The sequence below is a fragment of the Triturus cristatus genome, chromosome 12 (genome assembly GCF_964204655.1).
Source record: "Triturus cristatus chromosome 12, aTriCri1.1, whole genome shotgun sequence".
Taxonomy (NCBI): domain Eukaryota; kingdom Metazoa; phylum Chordata; class Amphibia; order Caudata; family Salamandridae; genus Triturus; species Triturus cristatus.
Genome location: NC_140595.1, coordinates 54875668 through 54902557, shown reverse-complemented (window position 1 = coordinate 54902557; position 26890 = coordinate 54875668). Strand labels below are relative to the sequence as shown.

At 45.5% G+C, this 26890-nt stretch overlaps 1 protein-coding gene across 1 annotated transcript; it reads left to right on the top strand.

Moving 5' to 3' along the window:
- Positions 1-513: 513 nt before the first annotated feature.
- Positions 514-26146, top strand: MEX3D (mex-3 RNA binding family member D). Its single transcript, XM_085637623.1, has 2 exons — positions 514-1306; positions 23936-26146. Exons 1-2 carry the CDS (start codon positions 790-792, stop codon positions 25234-25236), a joined length of 1818 nt encoding a protein of 605 aa, XP_085493749.1. The 5' UTR covers positions 514-789; the 3' UTR covers positions 25237-26146.
- The last annotated feature ends 744 nt before the right edge of the window (positions 26147-26890 follow it).

Genomic DNA, 26890 nt, shown 5'->3' with positions numbered 1-26890 from the left:
AGTAGAGGCAGCCTAGAGGAGGTGCCATACATGAGGGCGATAACCAGCAGAGGATGGCCTCTGGACACCGTCTGGCTTGCATGGGATGAGCCTGCGCGGTGATTGGCTGAGAGAGGGTGTGTCCTGGGCGGGACTGCGCCGCTCAAGTAGCTGGGATCAGCCGCAGGATGAAACCCAGCTCGCGGATGAGGCGTGGCCAAGGGCGTGCCCTAGACTCGGCTCCTCCCCCAACCTTTGCCGCAGCTGCCCATGTGCGTGTCCTCTGAACCCATTGTTGTGTTGCTGCTGGTGTCACGCGTTGACAGCCGCGGCGCTGAGGGCGGGGCCAAGTGTGTGGGGGGAACTATGAGGGGGGGCCTGCGGCGCGCGCCAGCCTACTGGGGAGGGGGGGAGGTGGGGCGCGCGCCGGGGGCCAGACAGGCGACCAACCAGCGCGCAGAAGCTCGCGTGCGCGCGCGCCTGTTTCCCAGCCCCGTGTTTTGTATTGTAATGTATGGGCGCGTGCCTAAGTGCGCGCGCTGAGGAACCAGAGAAAGAGGTGCGCGAGACCGCGGGGCGGGCGGCGCACTCGTACACACACAGGAGGACACGGACGCCGGGCAGACAAAGGGAGAGGCAGGAGCGCAAGCCGCCGCCTGCACGAGGCCGGGAGCAGTACCAGCAGCGCGAGCCGGCGGCGCGAGGAAAGCGGAGAGCCGGCGCAAGCGCTCCCCCGCCAAGACTGCAGAAGCCTCGGCCGAGCCTGCCGGCGCCGCGCCCAGCCGGCTCCCCGGGGAGGGCGCCCCCGCCATGCCCAGCTCCATCTACCACCCGGAGGGGGAGGCGGCGGGGGGCAGCCCGCGGCTCGGGGGCCCGGCCGCCGGGGAGCCGCGGGGGCAGGAGGACGAGGAGCCGCAGCCGGGCGGAGGAGGCGCGTCCGAAGCAGAAACCGACAAGGATGGCGGCGGCGGCGGCGGGGGAGGCGGAGCTGGGGACCCCGAGCCCCCTGAAGCCGAGGACGCCTTCCGCTTCGCGCTGGGGCAGCTCTCGCTGCTCGGGCTGGAGGAGGAAGAGGAGGGCCCCGGGGAGCTGGAGGAGCCGGGCCCCGACGAGGAGCTGATGCTGCTGGGCTCGGAGTCCGGGAGCCCCCCGTGCGAGCCGCAGAACCCCGCCGACCTCTTCCCTGGAGGCGCCTACCCGCACCTGGGCCACTCGCTGCTGGCCGAGCAGATGAGCATCATCGGCAGCCGCAAGAAGAGCGTCAACATGACCGAGTGCGTGCCGGTGCCCAGCTCCGAGCACGTCGCCGAGATCGTGGGCCGGCAAGGCGAGTACCGGGAGCTGGGGGTGCGGCTGCGTCCTGGGGCTCCCCCACCGGCCGGGGGCTATGTGACCGCACCATTCTGTGGGGGAGGGTGGGGGCTGTCATCACCATGGACCCCCCTCGTGGGGTTACTTGCTACCCATGCCATACCTCCCTCTTCCCTAGTAGTGGCATCACTGTGGGGTGGGAGCTCGCCCCCTTGGCCTAAATGCACTAAACAGTGGCCCCTGCCTTCTCCAAACTCTGAACATTGCATGCGCATGTAAGGGTACTGCTGTCAAAGGCCCCCTGCGCTACGATCCCCCCTGCCCTGTATCAGCACCCCCTCCCTTGAGCATGCACGGGGTCCTTGCTTCCACCCTGCCCCACCCCTGAGATGTTGCTTTCTGGACCAGTGGGTGTCTCTGTCTTACCGTGGTGTGGGGGCCTCTCATCCCAGCATTAGGTGAGTGTTCCTCCCGATGCCCTCTGCGCGGCCTGCTGGATCTACCTCAGCCTGGTCTAGTTGTCTGTCTCCATCGGGTGCCTTTGTTATACCGATATGAAGAGTGCAGGGCGTGAGTCCTTTATCACAGGTGCTTGGTCCCTTCAACGATGAAGGGTGGGGGGCGCCCCCTAGAACCATAGCGGCTTGGGATGTTGTATGCAAACTTTACTTTTAGTATTCTAGTGCAGTGATTGTAGGGGATCAGGTCTGACTCGGAGCTGCAGGGTGCTGGGGAACCAGGCAGGTGTTCCCGGAGGAGGGGAGGACACGAAGGACCGCAGGAACTGTAGGAAGGGTTGAGTAGAGATGTTGGCAGACTTTTTTTTTTAGTTTGATTGAAAGTCCTTCTCCTGTAACCGGAGCACCACTATTGCAAACATTTGCAGAACTGAATACAGTTCCATCTTCGAATACGTTTAAAAGATGCCTGACAGGCGCAGTCACTCGTGTAAGCAAGTAACAGCTTGCTGCTGTCCACCTGCAAAAAATGAAATTGTCTGAAGCAGAAAATGCTCTTATAACTGATAGACCCAGTCCAGTCTCTGTTCACTCCTTACCACGACCATGGTGGCAAGGGGGGTGTCCCAGTCTCTGTGCACTTCTTACCTCGACCCCGGTGGCAAGGGGGGTGTAGCTTCTTGCTATCAAGTGACGACTACCCCTTAGAATGACTTGGGGTGCTCTTAGAACTGGCCTAAACCGCATGCATCTGTAGTGCATCCCTCGTGACGGCCATGTGTACAGGAATTCTATTTCTAGGGCTAATTGTATAAGATGACATCTCTGCTGCACCGCGTGTAGAGCAGGTCAGGTCGTTCATCACACCCAGCTTTTCGCTTTTGCATACATGAAGAACAAACATGCGCCATTAGTAAAATGGCCATGAGAGCTTTAACTTCATTAAAAAGTTAAATGCTAAAACAAGTTGAAAAGGTGACTGACCAAAGATCAGCTGTCGAGGCAGACCACGCCAGCAGAGTTCGCAGTATTTGCCATGCAACTCTGTCATGAGACAATGGAAAATCAAAATAAGTGAGTAATTTAAAAAGCTGAACCTGGTGGTGATAATTAGAGTGTGAATTGTGACGGGGCTGCATGAAACAATAGTCGGTTTATCCTATAAACATCTTGTAGTGTCTATGGGTTGCTCTCACCTGAAGGGAAGCCTGCACGCGTCTACTCGTCAGTACCTTTGTTCTCTACAAGGTGACGGTGCCTGCTATAGCCCTCCTGGCATTCATACACCTGGACTGAAAATAAATTAAAACCCAATTCTGACAGAGAGCTTGGCCTTAAGTTTCCAGTATGGACCTCACTGGATCAAGGGTCAGCTGTATAAGGTGGGTACACCCTAACCATGCTGACCCGCAAGGTTATAGAGGTCAGCTGCCCCTGTAGTGGCTGTTCTTGCTAGTGGAACGAATTCGCATTATCGTCGACTCGCGTAGGTCTCCTCCAAAGGAGATTGTCTGCTGTGCCCTCTTTGGTGGTGCCCTAGGCCCCCACTCATCTCTTATTTACAGTTTATACTCTGGGATGTTACCTTGCTTTGTGAGCTGCAGGTTGGGGTGACTCGTTACAAAAGGTATATGGGGGAGTTAAGGCTGATGTCTGGTCCCTTGTTAATGGTAGGGAGGGGCAGGGGTACCTTTGTGAGTATGGGAAGATTAGTTAAGGTTCTTGGATTTGGGGGGGGGGGGCGGTATTCCAGAATAGCTCCCCTCCAAATCTTCATGGCATTGCCTCTTGTTTGAGTTTAACCCAACCACTTGTCTGTTTTTTGTGGGCCTCCGATTCACCACTTGGGGTGGTAGTACACACCTGACTCTGTTTTGGGCCATTTGCCCCCCGTAGGCTTTGTGTGTGGCGCAGTCTTGCGCTCCATTCACTGCTTCATCTCACAAAAGCGGCCTCCTACACCAGCAGGTGTTATCTAAGCGCACGAGTATCCATCACTGTGAAGATGGGGTGACGGTGATGAGCTGGTACCTCACCGCGCCACAATGCCTCGTACAGGCTCTATAAAGACCCCCAATGCACGGGCTGAGCATCCAGCTCCGATTCTAACAGATCGGATTCCCATTTCCGTTAGTTACTCCTCAGAATGGGGACCGGCTGGTGCAGAGTAAATAAACGCAGTGCTTCCGCAGAGCGCGCTTCACACAGTACATCTGGATTCTTTCCCATCCCATGCCCGGACATGCCTTCACCACTTCCCCTCCGCCCCCCCAAGTGCACGAGAAGCAGACAAGGTTAAAGCTGCTTCAACTAACTGGCGCAGGAGGGGGCACACGTGCCACGAAGAGTCTGTGGTGGCAAGGCACGTCCATCAGAATAGGAGGCATGGCGTGGGCTACCGCCAGTCTCGGATAGATGGCCCACGTGCCCCGAGACCTTCACGTACAGACAGTATTAGTAATTATCTCACTGTTATGTTAAAAAAAAAGTTTTTATGGGAGTGTTCATGGGGTCAAGAGGAATATCCAGCTAGAGTATCAATTATGTGGAATATTGACCTCCTCTGGGTTGAGTTGGAGGCAGAATGATTAGTGTGATAGTGGGAGCCCAAGATATAAGGCGGTTTATAGATGATGGAGAACGCAGTGATTGAGTGTAGTGTGTGTTCTGTGGGGAAGCATTTGTTGTCACGGGCAAGTACCACTTACTTGCATTTCTTTTTTTTGTTTGTTTGATCTACAGTAGCATATGTTTTTCAAATACGCCAATATTTTTCTGTCATTTTTTTTAAGGTCCTATTTGCCTGACAAAAGCAGGCAGTGGTCTGCTTCAGACAGTTGCCCTTCCTGATCTTTTCATAGGGGGGTCAGGGAGGGACTGCAAGGGGTACAGGTGGTCGATTCCCGTGCACCCCTACCTGTGCTCTGAAAGATGTTTGTAGGTCTGTTGCTTTCCCATGGTGCTCCGCCCTCGGGCGAACCACAAACGCCACACTATTGGAGGCCATTGCGCCAAAACCCAGTGGCGGAAGACAAATGCCCCCTTTATATCTGCGTTGTCGCAAGTTAACTTGGTCTCTACTGTTCTCTGCAGCCTAGCTAACCAATGCCAGTTTAGCTGTTTCTACTTTTAGTTTTTAATATTGTTCAGTGGATATCTTTTTAGCTGTCCGGGTGCAGGTTCATGGCTGAGAGAGATCTCTGGCCGAGCGCGCTCAGTGGCTCGTTTGCTGCTGGGGCGTGACGTCCATGATTGAGCATGCCAACTTGTGTGGGATAGGGGCCTACATCCTATTGAAAGTGTAACTCTGGTGTAATACATTGGACATGGGTTTCCAGCATGAGGAGCACCCTCTTTTTGTGTATAGTTAACGTCTATTTAACTATACAAGGTCTATTTATTTCTCGTACTTTGAAGATGTGGGGTGGAACGCCTCAAAATTGATAGCCAAGTGGCCTATGTAGCATCTTTGCTTGAACTTTGCCCAGATAGCCCAGGATGGACTGTCTGCAGTCTAACAAAGAATTGTGTAGCTTCTTGGCTAGCGGGTTCCTGCCACTCTTGATGCGAGGCATACACCTTACTTCTTATCCGTAGTACTTGTGCTCTGAATACCCAGCCTTTACCTGTGGGACTGTAAGTGTAACTGCTGGTGGGAATAGGGGATGGAGTGCAATTATTTCAGTGATCTGATTATGCAGAGTGACAAAGAAAGACATTAAGTTCTGCCCAATGTTCTTAGTTTGGGACATTTCTGGTCCTGTAATTGGACAAGTGGTTTCAGTAGGGCCTATGGGCGGGGGGACATTGTTAGTGCACATTCCAACCTATTTTCTGATGGCGAACCCATGGTTTGAAATGATCTATGTACACAGCATATTTTGACTCTTGGGTCATCTTGGTGTTTTGAAGGACAGCGCTACTCGGACGCGTGGCCTTTTTTCTACTCTGTTCATTGATTCGAACTTAAGCTCCTCAATTTTTGCAGGAAATCTAGCAAGTTTTTTTTTTGTCAATCACTCGCAGGCATCTGATGTGTTTTGCAAATCCGAATCTTTAGATGGTAAATTATGGTCCACGGTCGTGACTTCTCTACGAGTTCAGAACCCAAACTTCCTCAATTTTATGCTGCAGATGAAAAATGTTGGGGATATGACCTCTTTGGTGTATATGTACTTTGATCTGGTCAAACGCTCTTTTGCTTGGTGATCGGAGAGGTATCACGATTCACCGCTGTTTCTACCTTATGACCATACTCTTGAATTTGCTGCTCGGCTGGGGCTTTCTCAGTCACTGCTTAACATCTTTATTCTGTCTCTTTCCTTCCTTGCAAGTTCTCAGTAAGCCACAAGCGCAGAGGGAGTTTGAAGTGGATGGCGTAGAGCTCTCTAAACAGCTTTTAAAATGGTTGGGAGGGCATTTTCAGGTGAAGCTCTCCAAAGAAACTGTCTTTTGAGAGGGGACTGATTAATCACTGAAATTTAGGGTGATTGAATTGAATGACACCTTTATCCACTGCATTTCTCTAGTAAGTGGGTGTCTAAAGAAACAGTTGGGTATGTTTGCTTTCGTTCACTCCGAATATGGTTCTGTCTAAGTCTTATGACATAAATCCTCTTCCACACGTGCCATAAGTGTGCATTAGAAGAGCCTTCTTTCAACAGACCGACAAGGACGCCCTCCATTTCTTCTGAAGCTTGGAAAGGCTTGAACTGGTCCACGAGGAACGTAGTAGCGTCCTTTCATCAAGGCTGCCTTGGCCAGGGAGGCAAGACCTCCATTTTCTTCACCAGTGGGTGAATATTGCATCAGACACGTGAGCCTGGAAGTGCAAAGGAACAAAGCCATCAGCACTTCCTCGTTTTCACCTCTTTGTTTCTGGTGAGATGGTGCCTTCCTCGCCTGTTGGCGGCCATGGTGATGTGAGAAGCTGGTCTTTTTTTCTGTAATAGGTGCACAGTTCTATTTAGGAACTGTCAGGGGTGGTCCAACACCTGCCAGCTAGGAGGACCCTACGTTTTTTTTGGCCTAGCAGTTTCAGACTTAAAACGAGTTACTGCGATACTCTGTTCAGAGTACTCTTTGGGAATCGTGAAGAGTGTTTGGATTTTGAGAGGCGATGATTCGATGGAGCCCCTGCCTGTTTTTATTGAACGTAGACTCTAGAATCTGCATTTCAAAGCTTGAAATATGAATGCTTTTAGTATGGTACAAAAACAGCTGGACTGTGCTGACTAGCTGTCATTGTACATAAGTTTATCACCTACTAGTAAAATCGAAACCTGTGTCTTCAATGGTGTGCTCTTTCAGTGCCAAAGGCTGGCTTATGAAAGTTGTTTTTTTTCCTCTGTAAAAGTTATTTGGGACTCCAAAGATTTCACAAATTACAGATATAGTGAACTTTAGCCATATTTGTGTGCCATAATTAGAACATTACTTCTCCGGTAGATAAGCCACCATGTCCTCTCTCTTCCCATTGCACTTCAGCAGGTCTCTTCGCTGGATAAGAACAATAGGAGTGAAGTTGGTACATTATAGAAACCTTTGCACCGTTCCTGCTTCTTGACATCCTGAGACTTCAGTCTTCCCTGTTATTGTGGCAATTATAAAAAAAAAAAAACACATTAAGGCTATTCTAACGGAATTTATTATATAATCGATCTTCTGGGGCAATAGTCCTTCAATCCATTCCCTGCCTTTGCTTGTGCTTCAGTTCTTTTGGGCTTGCATGATGTCTTAGGACCAGGATCATCCGTTTGAAAGCTAGGGCAGTGCACAAACTATTGTATCCTTTAAGAAGGGATCCGTCAAAACATTTATTCTGTGTATTCAATACTTAGTATGTTTCATAGATTAAATTTGCAGTATTGGCTGTATTCAGTTTTTATGCGAAAGACCATTTTAGTAGTAGTGATTTCTGAAGACTGCAAACTGCCTTGCAGCTCCTTCTAAATGTTGTCCAATAACCTTTTGGTACAGAAGCCCACATTGTAGGTCACAGCCTACCACACCACACAGCTGTCTGGTTTGCTAAAGACGTTTTGGGGAGATTCAGAAAGTTGACCTAGGAATGCATTCTGCCCTTGCTTACCATTGGCTTAGTGGCTTGTAACTCACATTTGCTGGCTTTCTATTTGCATTAGGCTGTCCAGCTTGAGTTAGTCCTTCCCGTTGCCCAAACCTTCTTAACTGTATTCCTCCACGAACTTGCTTTCTGTTTGTCATGTTAGGCTGTGCATTCAAAGACTGAGGTCCAATGTCAAGCTGTCTCTTCCAAGGAACCTTGGTGTTTACCTTTCTTTCGCTGAATTCAAAGTGAGAATTTCAGCGACAATTCATCCTGCCGAGTACCTATGTGAGATGACAGGCTGTAGTTTTATTTTTTCCAGCGCACGACTAAAACGAACTATGCTGAAATTTCAAAATACATCTGAATGAGAAAAATAGAATTGAAGCACATTTTTGGTAATTCTCAAGTGTGGTGGAAAAATATTTTAATAAGATCAAAACACATCATACACTAGGTGATTACATTTCCTCACATTATCGTTTGTGTGCAGTAAAACTATGTACGCAAACGTAATGGCTATTTGAATTGGAAATGTGTTTTGTAATTGCAGTATGCTAGCACACCCTGCATACTCCATACTTCGCCACTCCACTTGACACTACTCCACTGTACACCACTGCACTCTAGGACACACTGCTCCACTCTGTGCCATACCATTCCTTGACCCTCTGTTGTTAGACACTCTACGACACATCTTGCCACTCCCATGTCCCTGCTCATTTTACCCACTCCACCCCCAACCCAATGTACCCAACTAGTCTACTCCAATCTACCTCACTTCACCCAATCTACCCCATTTCTCTCTAATCTACCCCACTCCACGCAACGCCACTCTACCACATTCCATTCTACTCCAGCCCACTCAATTATACCCCAATCTTCCCTACTCCAATCCATCCCCTTCTAATCTCTAATTCTATCCCATTCCAATCTACCCTACTCTAATCCACCCGATCTGCACCACTCCTATCTATCCCACCCCACTCAAATTTCTACTCCATTCTAATTGGGCTAGGGTAGGGTAACTCACTCCTCTCTGTCCTAATCTACCTCACACTACTTCACGCAACCCCAATCTACCCAGCTCAACTTCAATCTACCCCACTCTATCACTTTTCCAATCAACCCCACCCTACCGGTCTCCTGTCCAATCTATCCTACTCTGTTCCACCCAGTCTACTCCACTTCAAGTAACCCCTACACTCTGCAACACTCAAATCTACCCCACTCTATCCTAATGTACCCTACTCTACCCCATTCTAGTCTACACCAACCTTGCCCCACTCCAATCGACCCCACCCACTCTAAACACAATCCACCCCATTCCGCGGTACCCCAAGCTACCCTCCTCCATGGTGCTCTAAACTAAGCTACTCCAATCTACCCCAGCCACTAACGTTTAGCCATGCTACATGGTGTAGAACATAGCTAAAACACACGGCCAAAGCCAATAGCTCTTGCATAGGGGAGACCCGTTGTTGTTGCCCATGCTTGTTTAAGTCTGTTTTCAAAGTTACAAATTACTCGTTTCACATCCTGGTACTGCTGCGTGGGACTTTCTCGGATCTTACTTGTAAAGGCTGCAGTCTGCTTTATCCGCGGAAAGAAGTAACCTTGTCTCCACTAGGAAGCATTTTATCTGCTGGATTCAAGATTTCACGCCCGCGGTGACCACCACTACAAACTCTTAAGTTCTTCCCATTGGACTCCAGTTTGTTCTCTTCTTCACGGCTTTGTACTTGTACATATATCAAGTAGGTGGGTAAAATGTGTTTTCTTGATTCCCGTTCCTGGATCAGAATCCTCAAAATAAAATAAATTATTGTACTTTGTCAGGACCTCCCCTCGGATAGCTTTCCCCCTGCAGGTGCTTCAGTGTTGATGGAGGTCTGTTTTGGGACTGCTTGCTCTTGTTCCAGGGGTCTTTAGAGTCGGGGACATTATTTCTAGCGTTGGGTAGGTTTAGTCTCCTGCCAGGGCTTCAGCCCAAACTACATCATTTCTTATTCCTAAATGGAACGGGAGTCCTTGCTGCCCATTGATAATGCACTGCACGTAAATGCCTATGTACCCATGAATATTATTTTTAATGCAGCTGTAGATCTTAATTCCTTGAAGATATGCTGAGCCTGTTCTGCAGCCTTCTTTTATTAAAGTTAAAAGAACATTCTCTCCTTATGTTGTGCAACTTTGACTGTAAACATTACTAGAATTGCTCAACACACGGAGCATCGGTTGTAGCCTTTGCACAAGTGTCAATTGAAATATTTTTCTTTTAGATCTTTTTTTTGTTACTAGCAGTCTTGAATTTTGCACATGGGTGTATGCTGTCTCTTAAAGGTGTTATTTTTTTTTAGACTTATCAACTTTTTTCCCCCGTTAAACATTTGGCCTATTTTTTTTCACGACTTTCTGTGGGACAGAAATTGGAGCAAGTAGGCAGTAGCGCCATTTGTGACAGTTATAGATTTCGATGGCGCAGACCTGTATGAATCTTTTTACATGAACATCGCCGGTTCAAGGGCAGGTGTTCTCGTGACTATATTTTTCTTTAGGGAAAAAAACCTGCCAGAAGGGAAGACCTAAGTTTTATAGCCACCCCCCCCCCCCCTCCCTTTGATGTCTGTCCTTTATTAAACGTGCTTTATTAAGTTATCTTGCAGAAGGTACAAGAGATGAGCCTCTATTATCGATTTTAAAGTAGCTCACCCTTCTCTTGGAATGAGGTGCATTGTTCGAATCGGAATCCAAAATAAATGAATATCTCTGGAGATGGTGGCTTTTTATAGCCCCAGGTATCGAAGGGCGTTTAAACAACGTTTAAAGCCCTACACGCCTATAAAGCACCTTCTAAATAAGTCAACACTTTAGTGTTTCGAATGCTAGCTAAATGTTTTACTTCATTTAAGGGTTTCACGTGATGTCTTTAGTTGTATCAATTGAGCGCTTTAGGTGAGTTGGAATAATGAGTTTATATAGTACATCTCACTATAGGTTATTAAAGGCTTTAAATAACCAGGTTTACTATTCTCCAGTTTAATGGTACTCAGTTTACTGACCTCAGACCGGTGGAAGTCTTAGCCTGGCTGGGTTTCACAAGTGGCCTCTCTGTGGTAGCCAATGATTGGTATCAAGCATTTAATTGTGAGCGGTCTATGAAACCTGCCCATAGGCACGGAGTAGATTGCATGCTTAGTAGTGTTGCCTTCAGTGAAGTAAGTTTATATTGAGGAATGATGCACGTGTATGGGAGAGAAGTGCGCATACCTTTTGTTACGGACAGCTTTTAGCCGTATGTTGACTAAAACCTATTGTGGACCGTACCAAAACTTAACGTGAACTTTGGATCAGCCCATTGGTTTGCTCTCGATATTTCACTTGAATGCTTATTAAAGGCTCTCTTGACTTCTCGATTGTCCCAACTCTGGAGCATAGCTGTTTGACGTCCTTTGGATGTCTTGTGTCCTTTCTTAGCTCTGTTAAACTTTCTTTTCATTTCCTTAAAGCACTCCATGCGAGTGGGGTTCCTGTCTTTATTAAAAAAAAATAAAAAAAAATAAAAAAAATAACCTCCCTTGTGCACACTTATTAACTTTTCCTAGATGGGTAGCTGCCATCTTGGAATAGTGAATTAAAGCAAACCAAAATGGCCACTTCTGTATGCATGGCGATTCCGGGGCTGCTGTAGTGTCTTGACATATGCATGTGTGATGACTCGAGGCACATGTTTGCATAATCACACTTAAAAAAATAATTATTATTTTATTGTTAGTGGTGTTGAGCATCAACAATATGTAAATTAGATTTTGTTTCCACCAATGTGAGACAGCATTGGCAAAGCCAATGCGCTTGTTTTGTCAAAGCCAAATGGTGAGACCCATTGGTTTTTACCAATGCTTGCTTTGTGATGCAGTATTAAGGCAAGTCTGACTTCTACGGTCCTTTTCGATGGTGGGTGTATGTAGCTGGTGGTGGTGGTGCCTGTAACTAACATTGGAGTCCAGAGGGCCGGATTCATGCAAGGCTTTACAGATAGCCGCAAGGATTGCATAGATAAAGTGTAAACAATTGACATGAAACGCGTTTACTTGAAAATCTTGCAAGAATGAGGGCCTTGTAGGCAGAGTTGATTCCTAATGAGTGGCATCTGGCTCTTTCAAAATACTGTCATGATGGGCCTGGTGAGGTGGTGTGACGAGTATGTATAGAAAGGTACAGGCAAGTCATAGGGCGGTATTGTGGGCACACAGGAGGCTTTGGGTTGGTGTCTGTGGGGGGCCTTGAACACCTTTAAAGCATCCCCCTTTTATGTTTGGAAATAAAGCAAAACTGTATGTATGACCTGCTAACAAATCTTTCAAACCTACCCAGTGACCCATTGCTTCACCCATGCGTTCTATAAGAAATTATTTTTTTGTCTCACTGCAGCAGGCTTTTGATGGTTAGCCAGAGCTAAAAAATGGAAGCCACACCTATTGGCATTGCCAATGCTTGTATTTACAAGGCGGAGGCTCCAATGATGCTGACCTCATCGGGCTGCTTAAGTGAAATGCAACATCCAGGCACTTCCTGTGTCAGGTCTATTTAACTCATTCCAGAGGACTATTTGTATCTGCAGTCGTTTCTTGCACTGGTATTTAAAATGCATTGAGCAGGAGGCCTCTGCGTTCCTGGGTAGAGCAGTATCGACCTGCCGTCCGCGTGCTGCCAATCAGATGGCGTTTATTCTCGTACCTTTAAATGCTGGCAGCAGCATCTTAACCCTGTAGTGCAGCCCACGCACCACGAACGCGAAACGTGTCCGAGTAGTGGCTCGATTCATTGCAGCCCGCTGTGCTTTTATTTATTTAACCTCATGGGGGTTCTTTCTTTGAAACACACGTCTATTTGAGAGGCATATTCACCCAGTATTCTGCAAGAGATTAATGTAAAGTTTTGGCTGCAGAACACAACACTTGCAGAAGGATCTCGGGGCATGCCTCCACTTGTTCCCTTTTCCCTGCCTCCTCTCAGGCTGTTGGATTTTCCTCCCACTGAAGTTTTAAGATGCCAGACTCCACACACATCACCGGGTAAGGCTGCTTCTGCTAAATCTGGCAGCTGACATCTGGGTGCCCTGTCTGATGCAGGGGTCCCAGGTTTCTGTTCCCAGTAGCTGCAGATGCCAGTCTGCGGGGCGTGACCTGTAATCCGGGCCCTCTTTACTTTTCGTCTCCAGGTCGGGTGCTTGGAGCATCTCCTGGTCGCTTTAAGACTGTGCCGCCCGGCTGCTCCATTGTTCTTTGTTAGACCCAGACGTGCTCTGCATAGTGTGGTGACATCATGCAGGCAGGTTCCTATTGGCTGCATCACTCTGGTCCCTGCCAATCGTAGCCTCTCCTTCCTCTCTTCTTTCTAGTCGTCCTTTAGGGAGTTGTTCTGTCTAGTGGCTGCCAGGATTTTTATAGCCATGTGCCCAAGAGAATGAACATGCCTTCGTGTGTGTTTTTTCTTTTTTTTCTCTTTCTACAGTCACCTGAAGACTTATTAAAATGTTGTAGTTTTGATGTCAAGGGAACTAGTGCAAACTGGTTTAACGTGCTTAAATATACCATACAAATATTTCGAATAGATAGATAAATTATGGATAAGGGTTGAGAGAGTGATATCTTTAGCAACCTGCCCTTGGCATGGCATTTGCATAAGCATGCCAACTCATCCTTAGATGTGAGAAAGAGCCAGTAACTGTGAAAATATCAAAAACGTTTTATGCTAGTAGTGGTAGTCTGTCTACTTCAAGCTGCAAAAAGCAAGACATACAGATGATGGACGGAATACAGAGCAAATCAAGCATTCACCCCCAGTCAAGAGATTGGGGTTAAATCCATTGTTTTTCCTCACTATGCCACCCCAGTTTAGACCCAGCCTTATGCAAATCAGTCTTGACCCTGAGCCTCATGGGAACAGTCCAGCCTTAACTGCCAAATCGGGTCCTCCCTAGACTGGAAACAAGCATCCTTGGACTGGTTTTGGGGCACTAACCCTCATCAGCCAGGGTAGCTTGGATCCAGTGACACCGTGAACCCAGAACCCATGTCTGGGCATACCCAGCGCACTTATAACGAGAAAGCAAAACGCACAGATGATGGATGGAATGCAGATCAAATCAAACATTCACCCCCAGTCAACTTTTGCTCGCCATTCCAGTTTAGACCCAGCCATCCTGTGCTATCCAAGCCACTGGAGTTAAGCTAGCATGGCTGATGAGGTGAAACACCGAAACCGGTCTCAGGATGCTTGTTTCTGGTCCAGGGAGAACCTGGCCTTGCAGTTTGGGCTGCACTGTTGGTCAAGACCGATTTTGAATATATGGCTGGGTTTAAACTGAAATGGCACGGGTACCAAAAAAAATAGATTTAGGCCCAGATCTTTACTGGGGTGAATGTTTGACATTGCTCAACGTTCTGTCCATCAATTGTTCTTTTTGCATACTGCAAGGTTCAGAGCGTTGTCCCTTTAAGCCAAACCGCACATGCTCTTTGGTTCATGGTACGTCTCGCTGCTGGGTCCTGTGCATGCTTCAAGTATCAGTTACTTCCATCCAGCGAATGTTCGAACCGGTCATGAATTGTTCGTTCATAGGTTTTTATGCAGTTCACGTGTTTTTTGCACATGGTCTTTCTGGCTGACCAATCCAAAAAAAAAAGTTTGGTCATTTTAGGCACTGGTGGAATTTACTTCCATGGGCAAAGTTCTGTCCGAAGAGTACATCAGACAATGTAATTGTCTCTCTAGATCAACAAGAAATTTGCAGATATATAGGAGCCAGATTCTAGGCACAATAGCCACCTTGGAACTTAATAAACCTTCACAGTGAAGTTTGCTTCTTTCTATAATGCTGACTTTCTCAGAAACGTAGCTGGTTTTTAGTTGGATATGTTATCATCTTAATGCTATACAGAAAGTGGGGCCTCCAGAAGTCTGCTCAGACTGAGCCCACGCCAGGGTGTAAGTACCATTATGCCTTCATTTGATTAAAATAATCAATGAAGAAAACTGGTTTCAGCTACTTGTAGAAAAAAAAAGACTTTAAATTGTAGGCCTTTAGGCACTGCTATTTTAGGTTAACACATTTCCAGTTATTTGGATTAGGCAAAAGCTGAATTATGATTTTCAAAAATGCTTTCAGCTTCGATCCCGCTGTGGGTTTGTAGCCAAAGCCACATCCTTTGAAATCTCAGCCCAAAGTGTGGGTGCAATAAGTTCACTTACTGCAGCACATAATATTGAAACTGTGCCCCGCATAATGCAACGAATCTGAGACTGGCTCAACAGAACTAAAATAAATGCAGCCTGGGAATCGGCAAAGGCCACCCACACCCCCAAAATATCTTCAAAAAGCACCCACTTCTTTTCTTCACTACCAAATGTATACACCTCTAATGGTCTGCTGAAGGGCAGACGTTTGAGCTAGGATGAGTTAATTCACCTTTCAAGCACAGATGTATCTTCCAAATGAAATTAGCTGCCCAGCTCTACATTCTGGGCTCAGCAATGTCTCTGCATAGTTCTCACCCCACCTTTTAACAATCTATTGTGTTCTTTATGAATTGCATTAAGTAAGATCTAAAGATTTAGTACAAAGTGAAAGACTGCATTTCGTTTCTTGTTTTCTTTTTCTCACTGACTCGGCTATTTGTCTGAAACATAAAGGACGGTTATCCTTCTGCTAAATTAGAGTTTCTTCACAAAGCTTATTGGCTAAACATTTTTTCCTGGCAAGATTTTACATTTTGGTTTATTGCTATCTTATCTAAAAGTTTGTTCTTTTGCTAAATTTGCATTCACAGAATAGTGTATTTAGTCTCTTTCAGCTTATAAAGTACTTGGACAAGTAATCATTCTGAGGCCTGCTCAATGACACAGAAGTCTGCTTGAGAGAACTTGTTTTACTCTTGTTGGGCGGATTTCCCATCCACCCTCAAACCTTACCCTCCGCGAGCCAATCTTGGACCACTAGCCCATTCTTTGAAATGAAGGGTTATAGGTGTGTCGTCCTCCATATGTGGAGGGCAGCTTGTTACCGGTTGTCGTGCAGACTCCACCTCACCAGCCATCCAGAAGGCACCCCCTGCAAGATCTTCCACACTCCTGAAACTTTGCTTAAGCCACTCTGTCTAGTCTGTCATTTACTCCCTGCGTCACCGCTGACGGGCTCGCAGCATCTCTTCATTTATCCTACGCCTCATCCCCCTGAGACCACCCACCCCGGCCCTTCTTCCACACTCGACCCGCTCCACCTCAGACCTGCCTTTCCACCTGGTCCCATCACTCTGCCACCAGACTTGCTTCTGTTCTCCAGTTTTATCCCACAAATACTTAAAATCTGTAGGTGTCAAAGCTCCTTTTCTAAATCATAGAAAAGATAACATTTAATCTAGAAAATGTTAAATATTCACTTGATCACACTTGGTTTATGGCAATGTTAGTAATCTAATTGAATTACAGTTCTTTACAGTGCTTTACAGTTGGGCCCCCGACCCTGTACTTCGTCTTGCGGGCACACTGTAGAGCCCTTTAATTGTCACTGCACTTTCTTTTGAAATCATTTGTCTCGCTGTCCACCACCACCCCCCGTCCCCCAGCTTCAAGCGTTATTCTGCGATTGTAAGACTATTGTGTGGGTGCATCCGTTTCCGGTGCTGCTGAAGTCCTGCTCCAGTCTCCTGGATGTGATGTGCGAGCCTCACTTGTGACCATGTATCACTTATTTAGTTTTAGCCCTACACTTGAGTGTGTAACCCATCCTCAAATGGTAGATTCGCTTTTTGGGGTAAAATTGCTCAGTATGCTTTTTTTTTTCCCCCATCACTTGGGATACGTTTCCCACCTAGATCTTACTTATTGGGTGCAGGCACCCACCTTTTGGTTGCACAGTGTCTGTTTCAGGCCTGGAACTTTGGTGGGGGAAAAAAAATTCCAGGCTTGAAACCTAGTATTAAAGCCCAAATGTGTTTTACGCAATGGCGGCGTCAACAGCATTGCAATGGTAGAGTTCAGAACAAGAAGCTGGTGCGCGTGGTGGGTGTGGAGCGCCAACAGGTAGCTTCGTGGGCCCAACAGCTACAACTGTGAAGCAACACACCATCTTAAAAAGAACTTGCGTGGTCGTTAATATTTTCAGAGTAACTATCCTGTCAACGAACACGTATTGGACAAGAGCCTGGACTTTGTGCTCTCTTGCAGTAAAACGTAATTCTGTAGACTTAACAGACGCGAGGGCTTTTATTTAAATCCTTCTGATGAGGCAAAGGGCACCCTGGACCGCCAAGCAAATAGAACAATCTCTCAAACATGCCTTTTACAAGTTTGTGATGCGTGTGAAACTGGGTGTTCTGGCTGCTTTACACCTCCTAAAGTAATCATGGTGCTTCATATCAGGCTCTTAAAGTGCCCTGGATATCGCATAGTTATTTGTGTTATCTTCACTGCAGATAAGGTGTGATAGCCATTCATGATTGTGGTGTTCAGACACTTGCTTCATAATGCGAATGCCCTCCTGCTTTATATCCTCGTTTGGAGATAAAAAATTGAAATCAATTGATATTCAGTTGGTTGTTGGTAATGGATTAGTTATTTATCATTAAATTCTTCCTTCACATACAAAAAAAGTAAACGCACCCCCACCAGGTGGTCAATTCATTTTAGCCCACTTTGTCCTATTTCTGAATTCGGAATGCATTTTGGAATTCACTGCTTTCCAAATGACTCGTAATAATTTTCTCTGTCTGAACACTTTACTTTGCCTACCCAGAGTTCTCAGAAATGTTTGTTGGGTTAAATGCCAATGCTGTAGGGCACCTCACTGCTTCTGCACCACTCCAGTGAGGGGTTGTGAGAAGTGGCAGATTGTGGTCGTGGAAGCTTTTACTTTTTTTCTGCTACCCCTTGGTATGGTCATGTGGCGCACCTTCTGTGGGAATTGGAAAAGGTGACTCTGAGACCATCCGTTTATAGAAGGTATTGTTTAGGTTTTGAACCCAAGTCGAGAGAACGTATGGTTAGTTTAGTTTTATTTTTTTACTCCCAACACATTATGGGTAGAAAAAACGTTGCATGGCCAGAATGAGTACCTGGCTTTGGATTTATGTTTGATTTGGTGACGTTGGGCTTGCCTTGGTCTAGTAGTAACCTAGTGAAACGCATATGAACGTTGTTCATGTCTGCATTTTGCTTTCCCTGTCCTTTTGCTTCCATGTGCGTGGTGGTATTATGGCGAAGAGATCGTAGGGAACAGGTAATGAGGTCTTCAAACCTAGCTAGGTCGCAAATCGGTAGCCACAAGTCTATTGTGCATCTTTCTTTAGTTCCAGGACGTTTTAGTAAGAAAAGTGTCCTTGACTCGGGAGTCCTTTTGCTTTCTATTGGGAACGGTGTTGATTTCATAAATGTAATGCTGCCTTTGCGTTTAGGATTCCTACAGTGTCAAAACAGCCCACCAACCATTTGAAAAAATCATAATCTCTATCAATTCCCAAATTCTACTGGACGATTCACTTTTGGGTTTCAACAATCGCGTAATATTTTTTAATTATTATAATAATTATAAAGCATTTATAGAGCGTGACTGTCACCTCCAAGGTATTCTGGTGCTTGCTTCTCAAGTAGAGATTCTGAGGAAAGAAAAGATATTTTCCTTGAATACTGGGAGATAGCCAAGTTTTCAGTGCATTCCTAAATTATAGGAGATTGCTTAATACTTAGATCTTGTAAGTCTTCAGTTGAAAGGTAAAACACTTTGGTGTTAGTAGGGTTGGCATCCCCAACACACAATATTGGGGTTGCTTGGTCTTGAATGTTTTTGCCACCACCTTGGGGCCGTTGATTAATTTTTTGGCAGATTGCTGTGTTCTTGTGTTTTATCAGGTGTCGGCTCCCTAAAAAATGGAACTGCACAAGCATTTGACTTTGGAGATGTCCTTTCACAACGGTTGTCCTCCCACAAGTGTGTGCTCCTGTTTTTTGTCACAGGAGCATGGTATAGGATATTAAAAGATTTGAGTTTAGGATTGCTCTAAGTGTCCCTCTGGAGGACGGTGCTTATTTAAGGGAACCCTTGTACTGTGCTATACAAGTTCTAGTGTCTCTTAATTCAAACGCGAGGCTCTTGAGAGATTGGTTTGCTGAAGAACAGTTGAGACTCTTAATTACCAGAATCTTGATTTCAATACTTTGTTGAGCGGAACAAACAATGCATTTACAAAGAGCTTTGTCAAGAACCTAAATCTAGTATGCATTCACAAATATGTACCCGTGTGATGACATTAGGGGTAGTGGAATAAGCAGAAGTAATGGGCATCAAGGTTTTTTTTAAAATGTCTTTTGCAAAGCTAGTTTTGTTTCCTCTTTAGTAATGCCTTTCTCTTGAACGTTTTTACTTTTTCTAAGGACTAATTGAGCCACTGATAGTTTATGGACTGTTTATTTAACCAGATAGTGTGGGTTAGAAAAGAAAGATGTGCTGAGCAGACAATTTTTCAGTAATTGCAAAACTTTGGTTGAACACCTCATTCATTTCATGATTGAAATTCCTTTCAGTCAATTAATTCAATTTTTAGATTTAGTTCCAATTCTCTTGGATTAGTGATTTCAAATAAAGAACAGATTGCAATTTACTTCCCTTTAGTGTCTAAGGTGAGGATGATAGCCATTTGTCACAGCCAGAGTCATATCCACAGTACTATAGCAGACAGGATCTTTTTTCCTTTTAGTTGCTTGGCAGCAGAATTTATTTAAACTATATATAAAGTGCAAAATGTCACCAAAATAGTATCCTGGCGCTATACCGTATAGATGGGTACAACACTGCTAGGCAAAAAAGTCTTAAGTTATGGTAAATGTCTTCAACCCCTTAACTGTACCATATCATTTTCCTAGTAAACCTCTTTGGGTTCAAATGAGCAACTCTCTTATCTTAAATCCAATACATTTTATGGCTCTCATAATTACTTGATATCGGAAAATATTATTGTTGTGGGAATTGGAGTCTGTAAAATCCTACCATTACTGCTTGGAAGGGAGACTGGGGTAATTTAAAAAATAAAAAAAAAACCTGTACTGTCTCATCCTGTAGGTAGGACAACCACAACTCTAAATGGGTCCTTAAATCGCCAAGCCTTTGAGAGCGGTGCTGTGTACAACTTATTTACAATTTGTGTTCCAAACTGGATCACGTGAATGCCAGCCTCTCTGACATCCTACCAGATTACACCAGCTCGGAAGAGCCACCAGTCTCAACTAAGCTGCTCTCCCTCACTGCGAAGCCCCAACCGCTTTACCTCTTGCCCCCCGCCCCCGTGGAACACTCCCTGCCCAACATTCATGCCAACTATTCTCTGAGTTCAAAGTTGTACTGAAAGAACTTTCTGAAATATTGATACCTACATGCTCGGATATAAATGGCGGATGTATGCGTTCATGTTCCTTTACCTAGAAAATGGTACATTGCCCTATATCTGCATTTGTCCCCACTGGCCAGATTTAACTAACAGTGCAAATTAACCAGTCCTAAACTGTTCTTCTGTAAACTGTCTCCCACTATTACACACGTAAAGCCATGTCTTCTATGACCATTCGGGATTCAAATGTTATTGCAGCTAAATAATAAAATGGAGTATCTTTCTGCAGTTCTACAAGCTATCTGAGTGAATTTATTTTTCATTTCCCCACCCCTCCATGCCCCCCTTCTTTCGGATTTAAAATTTCCAGACTTTACCCTAGATGCGCAGAACAACCATCTAAATCACTGATCACAAGATTCTTGCTTGTATCAGACCGTGTTCTCCGCTTTGATCGAAACCCTCTTCTAGTAGTTGTCCATTTTGGCAAGAACTTTTCGCCTGATCGTTGAATTCCTTCGTGTCTTGCCTGAGAGGTCTAGCTTTTATTCAGATCTGACGCTTTTGAAAAACTAGAGCACCTTGTACTAGAATCAGACTTTTCTATTATCTACCCTTTTTTCCATATGCTGAGGCAGACCTTCGTGCCTCTTGCTTCGGGCATATGTTAACTTAATGGATTTCACGTGCAAGCCTAATCGTGTATAGATTACCAATATAATCACATTATGGTTGGTTAAAGTTTTACGACACTTCCTAATCTGGAAGAAATTACAAAAGTCCAAAACTGGAAAGGCGAGCTTGGTATAAATTATCGAATGGTTCACTAATGCCAAGCTACATATTTTCAGTAATTTTTGTTATTTGAATTGTATTTTCATCGTAGGACGATCCCTACACCTCCACCCACATTTCTTTTTTTTTTTTTAAAGAGTTTTTTTCTTCCATTTTAGCAATCTCTCTGTTGGATTAAGGAAGGCTTCGCCCAGTGTGGAATTCTGATGCCTGATCCATGGCTGGTTTTCAGAAAACAGAACTGTATACCCCATGTTCTAAAGGGAATTTATTTTTCATACCCGGTGGTTATCCTGAAAATCTGTCGCGGCTCCTGGGCTTGCGTGTAACTTCTCTGAGTTGAGGGGTGCCACAGAGAGGAAGAGTGCCACCAACCTTCATTATAATAGTGATCTTTCACAGATTTCTAATTCTCAAAGCCTATGAGAAAGCAGTTGGCTTCTGCACAAGTCATTCTTGTAAGTAAAACTCTGCAGGGATGTCTTATGTAAATGAATCTTTTGGAGTTCAAAAGCTGTCTGACACAGTGCAGATAAATAGCTGAAAGCTGGCCTTGGTGGGCCTATATCAACTCGCGAACTTCTTCCCAAAATGTTTTTAATAAACCTTTATTAGCAGTCACAGGCTTATCAGCACTTGGACAATACCATCAATCAAACAGTACGACAAATTTTGTAGGCAACAGATGGCTTAATTATAAACTTCTCTATATCTTCCCGGGCATCCTTTTCTTGCCCTAATGCGTAGCCAGCAGAGGTGTATTTTGTAAGGTTAGTGGATATTTGTAGAGCACCGCTACATTTTGTTCTGTATTTGGGCTCGGTGCAGAAAGGGGGCTTGGGGGTAGGAGTTCCTACCTGGTGTGGATGGTTGAGGCAGTGGGTTTGCCTTTAATGGAGTCATTTGATGAAGGGATGAGGTGGGCTCTTGTGATGTCATCCAGTGATGGTTTGCTGTTTGGTTCTGGCTTCGCAGGCCCCCACCTGGCCTATCAGCTGTTGTTCACCTGTGGCTAGTTTGGTGCTGACCAAACCTCTTGCTTGTGTTAGTCTTTTTCTAGTGAATGCGTTTCTCGAGTGAGTGATGAGGCACAAGTTTGTTAGCAGTTCTAGTTTGGCAGAGATGGGCCTTGGTGCTGGGTTTGTCTAGTCCAGTTGAATGATGTACTGAGGCCACTATGATGGAACATTTTCCAGTCTTTAGTTTGAGATCATGAGTGTCTGGTGTTCCTTCACTGCAGTGGTATGATATACCTTGAACCAGATTCTCTGGTTTTCCTCTGCCCTGCCTTTCATCCCTCAAAGATAAGGTTGGGGACCCTCTACATCTTGATGTTTTCCATTTTAGGATGAGATGCTCTATGCAGAGAGTTTGTAGTAGCAAGAAGTTGGGTCCTTGTTCTATGTAAGATGCACATTGCTTGAAGTGTGATGAGGATTGCAGGAGGTGGGCACCAGCACTTTTTTTTTTTGGGGGGGGGGTGTGGGTGAAGTAATTTTTCATCATTAGACTGTCTTTGCTTTATCCATCTCCCTTTTGTTTGTGCCTTTTTCTCTTGTTGTGGGTCAGAGAAGGCCGACCTGAAAATTTACTTGCAAGAGTGTGAAAAAGACAGTGGGGGGGGGGGGGGGGGGCGCGATGGGGAAGATGTAATCAAGAGATACTTGGCAGCAAGCCACTAAGAAAACATTAGGCCCTTGCACTTTTTTTAATGAAACATTGTGTGATATTTCAGAAACTTATTTTTATTGCCAACATAAGTTATTAGATTGGCATTTTTCAGAAGACAGTCAAGTGTGGTTGCTTGTTTCTTAAGAACCACTCTTGTCGGGTCTTCAGTGAAGTTGTTTATGGTAGCTTTTTAGGTGTCAGGGGACAGCATTTGTGGCACAGCACATGTGCTAGTACATAGATGACCCATGGTCACCACAACATGTTGTCTTTTTTTTCTCATTAAGTACTTGCCTTTTGGTTTGGGAGCAGGTTTGATCTCCTTTGAGTGATCTCTCCTCCCCCCCCCCCGCCCCCAATGCAACTCCAACCTTTCCTCCAAGTCCAGGTATGATCCTCTGAAACGCGTCTTTCCAGTGGGTGGCCTTCTTACTACTGCTTGCATTTGTTACCCTTGTGTATTCGCATGCCACCCAATCACTAGAGGAGTCTTCCTTCCATGATCCCTATATGTGCCCGGAAGTTCCTTTTGGAAGGTAAAGTGGGGTTTCCAGATACCAACTTGGTTAGTTTAGCAAAGAAGGTGCTGTGGATGATCTGCTCGCTGGAGCGATCTTCACATTACTCTTGAGCCCTTGAGTTTCCAGCCCCTCAAAAAAAAAATCCCCACATGAGTGTGGATTTTGCAACCGTGTGGTTGACATACTGAACCAAGTCATTTGAACCAATACTCCGCTCACCCTCCACCCCCCTCCCCAGAAAGTACTTTATTTGCTACTCTCAAGGTGTCCTGTGAGTACCCTGGACATTTAATTTTTTTAAAATTTCTTTTCACGTCTTAACGTTTTAATGGTTCATTGTGTAGCCCTTGTAAAGCTTTAACCCCACCAGATTGTTGAAAGAACTGCTATGAAGGAACTAGTCTGCGGTGAGCATTTTCTGAGGTTCTGGCCTCTAGCCTGCGAGACTGCTCGTGGAGCGAACATTGGGTTTGAATATTGGCAGCCTCACCTGTGTTTGATCATGGTTTTTTAGAAATGTCAAGTGTCAGATGGTGTTCACTACAAACGTGTTCTCAATACATCAAAGATGAAGCTTTCTGTCATTCTTGCTGAATTGAACTTTGAGGCTTTGTCTAAATTTCTTTTAATCTGTTTTTTTAGAACTGTGCACTTAAGTGATTTTGTATAGAACTGTAATAAGTAACAGGTCTGCGGTGTTGAGTATCTCTTTGCTTGTATGCTCCTAATTTTCTTTTGTTTATCTTTCTTTAGGATGCAAAATCAAAGCCCTGCGAGCAAAAACCAACACTTACATAAAAACCCCCGTCCGGGGTGAAGAACCCATATTTATCGTCACTGGACGGAAAGAGGACGTTGAAATGGCCAAAAGAGAGATTTTGTCGGCTGCAGAGCACTTCTCCATGATAAGAGCAACCCGTAACAAGGTCAATGGCCTGACTGGAACTGTCCAAGGACCTCCCAACCTGCCAGGCCAGACCACTATCCAGGTCCGGGTACCCTACCGTGTGGTCGGTTTGGTGGTGGGGCCCAAGGGCGCAACCATTAAGCGCATTCAACAGACCACGCACACCTACATTGTAACCCCCAGCCGAGACAAGGAGCCAGTCTTTGAGGTGACTGGAATGCCAGAGAATGTTGACCGTGCCCGGGAGGAGATAGAAGCCCACATTACAATGAGGACAGGCTCTTTCGTTGATATCCACACAGACAATGACTTTCACTCTAATGGCACTGACGTCTGCTTGGACCTCTTGGGCAATGCGTCCAGCCTCTGGGCGAAAGCCCCCAATCCCACCCGCAGGCCTTCTGCCAGCTTGCGGAATGACAGCCTGAGTTCCCTCGGCAGTGCGTCCACTGAGTCTTACTACAGCAGCCGCGTGGCAGATGCCAGTCCCACCAGCCCGTTTAGCACCAACAGTAGCAGCGGTGTTGGCCCCAGTAGCACAGGGTTTACCTTCAACGACTCGCACGCCCCACCACTGAGCTCCGAAGAATCTGATTTTGGATTTGAATTCCTGGCCCTCGACCTTACTGCCCCAGGCACCATATGGTCCCCGTTTGAGCGGGCAAACGCCCTCCAAACCTTCAGTAGCTGTTCCTCGATCAACGGCAACCAGAGACGAAACAGCAGCATCAGTGGCACTGCCACTCCACGGCACTCTCCCACCCTCCCAGAGACTGGTGGTATCGCCCTGGAACATCCACTAGCCCGGCGGATCCACAGTGACCCCGTCAGCACCTTGTCCTGGCTGCCCACTCAAGGCTCGCTCTCTTCTTTCTCCAACAGCACAGGATACTCTTCGTCTTCCTCCTTACCCGGAAGCATCTCTGCCGCTTCCGGCTCCCCGACGGATTCTAGCAGCTCAGATGGCCACCGGAAGAGCGCTCGCGACTGCATGGTGTGCTACGAGAGTGAGGTGATCGCCGCCCTGGTGCCTTGCGGCCACAATCTCTTCTGCATGGAGTGCGCCATCCGAATCTGCGAACGGCCCACTCCAGAGTGCCCTGCCTGCCACACTCCAGTCACCCAAGCCATACGCATCTTCTCCTAGCCAGACCACTTCAGGAAGAGCTACGATCCAAGGGGCAATGCTTGCTTCGCCCTACCCCTAGAACACTTTTTAAGAACTACTACAATATACCTTTTTAAATTAACCCTTTATTTAATATGAATTGGACAGGAGCAGATAACAGTTTTGAATTTGACTAGAGATGGTTGGGAGGGGATTGAGGGTTGGGTGGGGGTGGGTGTGCGGGCAGAGATACTAAGGGGCAAAAATTCAAAATTGGAAGAGAAAAATCAAATGTTTACAGAATTGTTTTAACTCTGGCCCCGGGGTTTCATGACTGGCACGGGGAAAGTCTAGCTCATCTAAATCATTTCTTTCCAAATAACAGTATTCCGTTGTGAAAAAGTTAAATAAACTGAAAGAGAAGGCCCGGTTGCACTTTTTATTTTTAGGACACGCAAGGGTTTTGTTTTTTGTTTCTTTTTGTACGTAGTATTTTATTTTTTGGGAAGGAATGTTCTTTCTACATATATAAATATATATAAATATATTTTATTTTTAATCTTGTAATTGCCAATGTGAAAACTGCCCAAAAATGTTACATGTTTGGGAGCGTGCAAGTGTGTCCTGTTTCAAATGAAGAGGGAGGGGGGAGGAGTTTATACTTTAATTTTGTATTTTATTTTTGTCTGAGGGATGCGTTTTGTTTGTATCTTTAGTTTTATTTTTTTATCCTTTGCCTCTTGTGTATATGTAGGGAATTTATAGGAAATATGTACTTTATTGAATAAATTTTAAGAACTAAAGTATATTTTATTTTAAAGAGAACGGACCTTTAACCTGCCAGAGTTAAGGACCGGATTCTATATTTGCTGAGCTGACTTACGGTTATGAAATTGTACCAAGAGTTTTATTTTTTGACATCAAAGCCTTCTTAATAAAGACTTTTTACAATAAATACATGTGTTTGTGGTATGTCGGTGCAATGTACACAGTGTCTCAACTGCCCGGAAGCTTAAAAGGGAGGCTGAATTGTAATTAAAGCTGTAGGTTTTTTTCCTCTAGCACCTTCGCGGCATATGTGCTGGACCAGGTGAAACAAAACTTTTCTTATAGTTGTTCTCAAGCAGCCATTTCATTTCACAACCATAAGCTATCCAAATTCCTGGTATTGATTAGTGATTTAGTCTTCGGCTGTTATTTATTTTTGCTGTCATTTTTAAGTTAAGCTGTCCAATTAGTCTATTCAATATGCAAACTGGTACAGAATGGCCTTTCCTTAAAATAGATTTACTTCAGAATTTCCCTTGATTGATGGAGATTTCCCCTGATTTTCTTGGTAGGCATTGCTTCAGTACAAGCGGATCGGTTTTAAGGGTATGGTGTGACAGTACAGTGATCAAATGCTGCATTCTCTTACCTGCATTACCCCTGTTCTCTGTCAAGATGTGACCAATCCCTTGCCACAAAGGCCAGAAACCTATCTGGGTGATAACTTGTTGGCTTAAGTTCTGGTATTTAAAGTTGACATCAACCTGTATGTAAATAAAATGTATGCCGCCTTTAAGCAGTCGTTACTTTTGTTGCTGCTGGGCGCTAAGCTTAAGAATGGAAGTGTGGCCTTTAGCCTAGTGATGTACAAAGTATTTTCTCTTCCCAGCTGCAGGTTTTTAAAAGTTTGCAAAGTTCCCTTGTC

What these genes read in the sequence shown, in the direction of transcription:
- MEX3D (XM_085637623.1), top strand. Translation starts at nt 790, where the DNA reads ATGCCCAGCTCCATCTACCACCCGGAGGGGGAGGCGGCGGGGGGCAGC. An exon ending in CGAGATCGTGGGCCGGCAAG is followed by an intron (nt 1,307 to 23,935) that starts GCGAGTACCGGG and finishes ATCTTTCTTTAG; the next exon opens with GATGCAAAATCAAAGCCCTG.